We start from the raw sequence: 10,018 nt of genomic DNA on the forward strand, positions 1-10,018 counted from the left end.
GCCTTATCACTTCTTCAGATCCTAGTGTATTTTTACTTTGGATTAACCAAATGTTGATTTTTTTAATAAGCATTATAAATACATTTTAAATAAATAAATATTCAGGCGCCATTTTGTATATATAGTAACCACAATTTTAGATGTTTATATATATATATATATATATATATATATATATAATAAAAACTAAATTTAAAGCAAATTAAATTTATAAAACTCAAAATTTTATTTTAACTTAATAACTTTAATAGAATTAAAATGAAAGTTAGAGAGAATTTGGTGCCTATAATTAGGTTTGAACAAAATTGTCTCCAATGCTAGATACTCACGGTCTAAAAAAAAAGTTATTTATCCTAATATAAGTATATAATCCACATTGATAAAACTAAAAATTATTTTATAACCTGGGTTCAACGTATACTTTCTGTTTTTCAACCATAATTATAAGTACAGATTCATCAAGCAAATGAGGTACTATAGTCCAGCTTTTGGTTGGTATACTGTCCTTTCCTGAGCAAAGTTGGTCTTGGTTTGGTAACTATTAACATTCCTTACCTTCTTAGTTCTGACCAATCTCAAAAAGATGAGATATATTAGAGGTCACCGGAAGAAGGAATAATGAAGGTGCCAAATTGCCTATTTGATAATTGCAAAAATAGCTTTTCTAATTTTTTTTTTAATTTACTAAAGTGCTTTTTTTATATTATAATTCACTATTAAAATTCTTTTTTTTAAATTGATTATTTGAATCTTTATAACTAAAATCAAACGTTAATTATTAACACAAAAATATTAATTATCACATGTCATTATTTAATTAATGACACGTGACAGTTAACCATTAATTATATAATGACAAATGATAATTAATATTTTTTTTACTAACATTGTTTAATTTTAGTCATGAGGATTTAAATAGTTAATTTAAAAAAAATTCTAATAGTAAATTAAATTATAAAAAAATGAATTTAATGAGTTAGAATAAATAGAGAAATTATTTTAGAATTAAGCCTAGTTATATTATGTTTTAGTTGTCAATAATGATCAATGTACACTTATTTTTGGAGTGGATGGACATAGAGAGAGAGCGGTGGAGAGAAAACGATAGATGCTATAGATTGATATGATGATAATCAGAGATAAAAGAAAGAACTAAAATAAAAGTAAGATGGAAGAAAAAGTAATGGTAAGTTATAATTACACTTCACTATTTCATCAAACAAGAGGCCATAAATATTCCAAATTTACTAATCATTGCAATAGAAAACAGCTACACGCACTTTTTTCAGCAATTGATATATACTTTCAACGTGCAAATTTGAATTGTTTAACTGCGCTGGTTTTCTATTATTATTATTATTATTATTATTATTATTATTATTATAAGGTGGAAGATTATTATAATATTTAGATGGAAAAAGCAAAGCATAAGATATGGAGGAAATATAATTTTAATCTTCAACATCACAATCCTTGGTGAGAACTGTCAAATAGGCTACAAGCTAGCGAAACTGTTTAAAGCAAGGTCCTCAAATGGGTTGAACTGGTATTAGATTGTCCATTTGAATTAAAATAAATTTTATTTGTTTTTAAATATGAGATTTGGCCATTTGGGCTTTAAAACTTTGTTAATTATATGTTCAAATACCAATAATTTACTATGCCGAAGTTTATATACTAATAGATACTGTTGTAACAAAAGAAACCAGCTCATTCATTCAGGAGCAAGATTGTGAGAAACAAAAATACGGCACACTAGTCTGAAGCAGTAAGAACATGTCAGAAAAAGTAGCACAGGGTTTGGTCAATTAATCATCACAGTGTAACAGTGTTTACACTATATCACGCACGACAAAGAACCTCCTATTTAAACGGTAATTTTTTTTTCTTTGTAGACATAAGAAAAATTCGTTTATTCAATAAACCACCAATTTATTTCTTCCACCAAGATATCTATCTACCGATAATAAGAGGCTAAAGTTCTTTCAAAGTGGGGTGATCATTGAATTAAATTTTGCTTCTCCCAACAAATTTTCCTCAAACACATGATCACATATCAAACTATTTAAGAAACATATTTAATTTTCAATTGTATTAGACTTTCTAATAATAAACTCGCAATTTCATCTTTCAAATATTATTCTCTTAAACAGTTCCCAAAATAATAAAATTATATAAATAATCTTTTAAATCCTACTATTCAATATCATCAATTTAGTGTATATTTATATAATCATTTTATCATATGCTACCCACGTTTCTAGACATCAAATGTGACTGCAAAAACTAGCTTGTTGGATTTACAAAGTTTTAACATGTATTCAAACACACCTTTAATCTTTAAGTTTATGTATTTAAGTAAGTTTAGTGGTTTTTAAATCAAGTGTGGATTTTAGCGTTTTGAGCATAACTCGTCGAGTTTTCACATTCTAAAGATTTATATTCACGAGACCTATTATTTTGAAAATTGGCCATGCCCCCAACCGAGATGAGGTTTTTCCTAAAGTTACTTTTTTATGTTCTACGGAGTGACTCTTGGCTCATGGTGACAGTCATGCACTTCATTAGGAATTTAGGGCAACCTTTTCGATAATTTTAAAATTCATAATTAGCCAAAAGCAAAGCATGGGTTTAGTGGGGTTTAACTTTCACTTTCGAATCTAATGTCTAAAGACAAAGGGGCCACCCACGGCCACACAACACAGACAGAAACATATCTCAAATAAAATACACTGCAAAATGGAAAAAAAGCCTCCAGTGTTGCATTGTTAATCCGACAAGGACATTCGCCAATCCCAAAAGGCTAACTAAAGCTTAATTAAATTAATTAATTAAATTAACAACATCCCCTTAAATTAATCCACCATGTGTAATGAATAAATTAATGAACCCTTGCACTTAATTATGTTTCTTTAGCTAACACACCGCTTTGTACGGTGAACACGTAACGCACCAATATGCGATCTCAAATGTTTAATTAGGTTTTGATGGAACAGCTAGTTCTTCTCATTTGTATAGGATTGATTAATGATTAAATAATTCATGAATAGGTCTTGTTAAATGTGGTTAATTCATGATTAGATTCTCATTTTTGAAAGATATTTTAATGACCTGCCGACTTGTACGGACCAAGTTTAAAATTCCAGATTTGCTGTCAGGCGTTTTATAGTTTATATACAGTCTCTCTTTTTTTTTTTAATTTATAAATTACATATATTTTCTCAATGATCATGTTGGAATCATAAAGACTAATATAAACTATTTTTTTAACATATTTAACATAATTAGATATTTAATACTCAAACTTAAAATTATTGATATATAAAAAATTAAATTATTGATTAAACTAAAATAACTTCACATCATTATCATTGTGTAGTCTTTGATCATGGTAAACTTTTATTCTAATATTTGATCGGTTGTTATATATTTTATCTTTAATTTGATATAAAAAAGTATTAATGTTAACTTTTTTTATGTAAAATAAAAGTAGAACATAAAAATATAATAATTGTTTTTTTTTGTAAAAATAGTGACTAAAGAATATATTATGTAAAATTAGAATTAAAATAACCAACACTTACAATCTCAATAACTAGAAGAAGATTCGTTGTCTTTTTATTTATCTAGCATATGTTGCAATGCCCTCTGCAAAATATTCAGCAAGCTCGTATTCAATTGATTTTTTTTAGGGAATAAATTATATTTTATTCCTTAAGAAATAGAAAAATTACATTATTTTATAATTTTATTTATGTTCCTTCCTATATTAATGTCATTTATTTTATAACTAATATTAAACATCCTGCTATTTATTTTTGTCTAGGGTAGAGGTATATTTTATGAGATAATTTTGTTCATGTCAATAACATTTACAAAATAGTAGAGTTAATTTTCTTAACAAATATTTTTTCCATACATAAAATAAAATTTTAGTTATACTTATTTTGAAACTTCATATCTTGTTATTTTTTGTAATTCCTAATCGGTATAAAAGTTTTTAAGCTAAAATCTGAAGATATTAATCACAAAAAAATCATTAAAAGGCTTATACACATTAAATTAAAATATAACTCTATTAATCTTTAAAAACGTAATTTTTGTAAGATAAATTAAATATTTCTTAAACAAAAAATTAGTTTATCTTTCTAATAGGATAGACCAGATTTGTTGTATAGTTTCGTAATCAATTATGTTGACTAACGAATCAGCGTCAGCGTAGTACGAAATCACAAATCCATAGGCGTGCACCGTGGGGCGTGCGTGAGCCTGAGGTTAACCTAACGTGGATACACACAAAAAACATACTAGTAGATACGTAGAGATATGAACATATAATGTAGTATTCATTAACTAACCTATATGGAAATTGGAAAATGATTGTTTGACATAATTCAAGCCTCACGCAAACTCAATTTAAGGGATAGTAAATAATTACAAATACAAGTATAACGAAGAGGGATGAAAAAAAGTGTCAATAATAAAAACAAGGTTATGTGAAAAAATTTCATTATATATATATATCTATCTATCTATATATATATATAAGAATAACATTACCTTAACCTATATATATACGAGGAGTGGACACAAAAAGCTAGAGACAAAAAACACATTCCATTATTAATCTAACTTTTGTCTACTATTATTATTGAAGCCTAGGTTATTTGATGATTCTGATAAAGAACATTCTCCCAACCAAGTTCCAATCTCTCTCTTTCTATTTCTACCACCTCTTTCTCTCTCTTCCCACCTCCTTTTTTTTTTTTGTATTTTGTTTTTCTTTCTATCCCCTGCATATAAAATCATTATCATAATGAAGTCTATGCCAAACCATTCTTGTTGTAGTACTTGTGTTACTTCTCCTTGGTTGCACCATGTCTTGCTATTTGTATCATCTTGTGTACCTTCTTAAGCTTTGAGCAATTCCCTTTTACTTTTATTTCACTCCATGATCATCACTCACACATCAAACACTACTACTAGCTCCTTGTATGAGTGTCATTCCTTCTAGCTAAATCTCTCTCTTTTGGGGTATGGAATTCAACAAGTTCAGAATCAGAAGCTATGAGGGGCAATCTGATAGGGCTCAAGTGGAAGATCTTGAGAGAAGATGCGAGGTAGGGCCATCAGAAAGCGTGTTTCTCTTCACAGACACTATGGGTGACCCCATTTGTAGGATCCGGAACAGTCCCATGTACATGATGCTGGTAAGTGATTCACACACAATTACTATATGCCACTATAAGGCACTAACTTCATGGTTTTTTTCTTCTCATTATGTATTTCAAGGTTTTAAGTATTTGGTCGCGGACAAATGCGATCAATTTGGTCTCAATTGCGAACGCGGACAATTAAAAAAAATCTTGATGTTGCCCAAATCACGGTCTTGAAACGTTATTTAAAACCTTGTAGTACATGCACCACAAGTTAATCATAATCTTCTATGTCTTTCTTTCTCTTCTTCTTATGCTTCTTATTCTTTTTGTTTGATCATCATGCCCACCACTAATTTGGTGGTAGGTGGCAGAGTTGGACAATGAATTGGTTGGTGTCATTCAAGGGTCTATAAAAGTGGTCACAGTTCATGGTCACCCTCCAAAGGATTTGGCAAAGGTGGGGTACGTCCTTGGCCTAAGGGTATCACCTCAGCACAGGAGAAAAGGGATTGGCTCAAGCCTTGTGAGAACACTAGAAGAATGGTTCACTTCAAAAGATGTGGACTATGCATACATGGCAACAGAGAAAGACAACCATGCCTCAGTGAGTCTCTTCATGGACAAGTTTGGCTACACCAAGTTCAGGACTCCAGCTATTCTTGTCAACCCTGTGAACCATCATTGCTTTCAAATATCACCCAACATTGAGATAGCAAGGTTGAAGATTGACCAAGCTGAGTACCTCTATAGAAGATTCATGGGGTCCACAGAGTTCTTCCCTAATGACATAGGGAATATACTTAGGAACAAGCTAAGTTTGGGGACATGGGTGGCATATTTCAAAGGAGATATTGCTTGGGGTGATTTTGGGTCAGATGGACAAGTACCAAATAGTTGGGCTATGCTTAGTGTATGGAATAGTGGGGAGATATTCAAGTTAAGGCTAGGGAAAGCACCTTTTTCTTGCTTGGTATGCACTAAGAGTTGGTGGTTGATTCATAAGATCTTCCCATGTTTGAAATTGCCAACCATACCTGATTTCTTCAACCCATTTGGGTTCTATTTCATGTATGGGGTGCACCATGAAGGGCCATTTTCAGGGAAGCTAGTGAGGGCCTTGTGCCAATTTGTGCACAACATGGGTGCTGAGTCCAAGGATGAGAGTAATTGCAGGATCATTGTGACTGAAGTTGGAGGAAGAGATGAGCTCAACCACCATATCCCACATTGGAAATTGCTCTCATGCCCGGAGGACTTGTGGTGCATAAAGGCGTTGAAAAATGAAGGGACAAATAACAAGTTCCATGAATTAACAACCAAAACCCCACCAACAAGAGCTCTTTTTGTAGACCCAAGAGAGGTTTAAAGCATGCATGATCTCACAAAAAAAAAAAAGAAAAAAAAAGTAATGAAAGGGGACAAGAAAAAAGCTTGGAAAATATCTTCACCTTAATTTTTTTTTTCCTTTCCTTAGCTTTGTCTCAGAGAACCAAAGCCCACCTCATGTATTGTGTGATAAGTCCATCCATCTCTCCTGGTGGGGGTTTTTCTCTAGTTCCTTTCACATCGGTGACACAAAATCTCAAAAGATATCCATAATTTAGGTGCCACACTTTGGTGTTCTTCTTTGCAATTCCCCATCCTGTGCCTCATGACTCTGACTACTCAATCACCATGGTGGTCCAAACTTTGTCCCTTCCCCTCTAGTAAATTTTTTAGCTGGACCCTCCTCCCTCGCTTTGTCGCATCGCATCGGGATATGGTCTCTTTAACATGTATGTATGTTAATGTTAATGTCATCACTAAAAAAAAAAACAGAGGCTTCGAGCCATTTTATATATAGTGTGAGATCATGAAAGTAACCCTTAGTTATTATTCTCTATTCTATGATCTATTCAAGCCAAGAGTTAGACAACTTCTGTTCCAAGATAAAGGGGGAAAAGATAGAGAAAAAAAAATGCAAGTGAGTCTCAAGGGGTTTTGGTTTCTTCTTCATTTTGTGATCGAGCATTGTATTGTCTCTAACCCCATGAGGAATGTTGATGATGGTGTAAAGTTTCCTTGGCTCGTGTGGGAATAAAAAAAAAACTCAAAAGAGACTTTGCTTCTTCGGTTTTCTAGCTTTCACTTTTTACCATTATGGCAAATGTTAGTTAAGTAGCTAGCTAGGGACCTTGCTCTCGGTTAGAACCATATAAAGAGCGAGTTGGACTAATAAAGTTAGTGGATTTGTATTTAGAAAGACTCTGCAACTCTTCCTTCTACTTCTATTCAGCACGACCATAGAATAGCAATGATGAAGCTTCTAATAAATGATTGTGACATTAATGGACAAATTACTTATAAGAAATGTGAAATTTAGACGTGTATGTGACATCGTATATAATTGTCTCTATCTCTCAATTACTTGTTTTATCCTTTTCGTAAACACGTTTTAAACTACTCTCTAAAATGAAAGAGAATACTTTTTCTGTTTCAATTTTGTATTTAGGAAATATTTTCCATTTAAAAAATGTAAATAGACACTTAATTATTACTATTATTTTACTAATATAATTCATAATACTAACTAATAAATAAGTTCTTATTTTAATTTTTGTGTATATCAAAGATATTTCTTAGTCAACACTCAAACTAATTAATCACTTTAATTTGTAGTATAAATATCACTAAAAAATATATTTTATTTCTTCTAACAAAACTTTGAGAGAATTATTTTGCATTAATAATATGTATTTACACCAATAATTTTTCATTAACATAAAATATTAGCCATATATATAAGATTGTTGCTCATGTAATCATTATTAGATATGACATTACTAGAATGAAGACTTTTAATGTTAATTTCAGATTACATTTAAAGATGATTTTAAAATTATCTTTAAAGTCACAATCATAAAAAGTGTTTACTTTTCACGACGATTATCTAACCGTCTTAATATCCAACCGTGATGAAAAAATAATATTAAGTGTAAGTAAAATTCAACAATAAAATATAATAAAATAAATAAAAGATGATTACAAAACTATTATTTATTTTTTATTATTGATGATGAATTATTTATTATTAAAAGCTCAAGGCATTAAAATATGTTTGATAATTTTTCAAGATTAGATCATTATGTCAAAACAAATAAAGAAAGTAATTAAATAGATATAGATAGAGATCATTATGTACAAAAAGAAGAATAAGCCATTAACATTGTAATTTTGTAACTTTCATAGGATTACATCAATTGTTGTTATTTTAAAGTGAGTCCAATTTATATCCAAATTCGTTGCATTTGACATAAACTCTCTAGAAACCTAGTTTAATTGGTGTGCCTAGCAAACTTTCTTCCCGAGAATGTTGCATCTTAAAGTGGGAGATAACAATGCATATCGACAATCAAAACTTTATTCATAAAATATTTAAGAGTCAATGGTTAATTATTGACTCCAAAATTAATTTGTTAGCATTTAATTTTGATTTTCTTTCAAGAAAGTAGAGCCATGTTTATTGCTTATTACTATAAAAGATGAATGCGCATTAGTTTTCTAAATGATCACATGAACATAAACTATATTTTTTTTTATTCATCTATGTTTATATGATGTATAACTATAATTTGTATTTTTTCCTCAATAATACCAATTCTCACTTAATAGGTAAGAATTCCATTGGAAGATGTGTTTATAGTTAGTCTTCAATTATATCTCGAAGATGATTATCTCTGGAAAATGATAGTTTGAATAGAGGAATGTTAGTAAGATTCTTTTTAATATTTTCTTTCTTATACTTTCTTTTTAATTGGTTAATTAAAAATTCTTAGAAATCACTTATTTCGGTGGGTCCTACAACTAAATTAGGAGAACAAATTATTAAATTATATGTGAGATCTATCAAAATTGATAATTTTTAATAAATTTCAATTAATTATAAAAAGAGTCTCAAAGTGATGCAAGCTTTTCTCTTTTTGGAAAACCAAACAATAATAACATTTTTCCTATAAGAAGAGAATAACTTGATAAAATCATATCTTAAATTTTGTTGCCTTCAAAAAGTATCATCGTTAACTAGTATTTTAATATGTGTATTACATAAAATAACATTTATTTTATACAACTAAAATTTATGATTTATAATATAAATTACATTGTAATTAGAATTTGTAATAAATAAATAATTTTAAACATATAACTTGAATTTTAGATTTATGATAAATAATTTATATTATTATTATTAATTATTGATAATTTTATTTTAAAAAACTATTCAAATTAAAGTTAGAACTTAAATTTTTGAAAATGATAGATTAAAAGTTAAAAAGTTAAACCATTCAATTAATATTAAAAGCATATAATCATATCTCAAATGCCAAGAAAAGTGTATTTGAAATTGATTTTTGATTGATATTGATAGCTACTGTTTGTTAAACCGTTCAACTATATTACAAATATAGGATCATATATAAAGGAGATTAATACTAAAATATCATAGTGACTTTGAAGAATTATATATATTGGTTTTTTTGGACTCTCTTACATTAGTTTCAAGTGAACCTTTATTAGAGTGTTTTTTGGGTCTAGTCATTTTGGTATTGGTCCACCATCAGTCCATTACTCTTAAAGGGTTATTGGTCCTCTAATAATTGTTATTGACTCTTATGAACTTTTAAAATTATGGGTGATAAAATGACTTGGACCACTTAGGCCAACTCGTTTTGGCCCATTAGTCAGGTGAGTTGGGAAAAGGTTTTTAACTCGTCCTGTTTTTTTTCTACTAAAAAATGAATTGAGAGAAAAAATGGGACCGATTAACCTGTCAACCCATTTGTTATTAAAATATAATTTAATATTTATTTTGGTATTTTATA

The 10,018-nt window shown here is 29.4% G+C and overlaps 1 protein-coding gene across 1 annotated transcript; it reads left to right on the plus strand.

Moving 5' to 3' along the window:
- The first annotated feature begins 4,602 nt into the window (after positions 1–4,602).
- LOC100799507 (probable N-acetyltransferase HLS1-like) lies at positions 4,603–7,505 on the plus strand. The gene is made up of 2 exons (XM_003551191.5): positions 4,603–5,210; positions 5,524–7,505. Exons 1-2 carry the CDS (start codon positions 5,037–5,039, stop codon positions 6,523–6,525), a joined length of 1,176 nt encoding a protein of 391 aa, XP_003551239.1. The 5' UTR covers positions 4,603–5,036; the 3' UTR covers positions 6,526–7,505.
- Positions 7,506–10,018: the final 2,513 nt, after the last annotated feature.

This window comes from Glycine max, chromosome 18 (assembly GCF_000004515.6).
Source record: "Glycine max cultivar Williams 82 chromosome 18, Glycine_max_v4.0, whole genome shotgun sequence".
Classification (NCBI taxonomy): domain Eukaryota; kingdom Viridiplantae; phylum Streptophyta; class Magnoliopsida; order Fabales; family Fabaceae; genus Glycine; species Glycine max.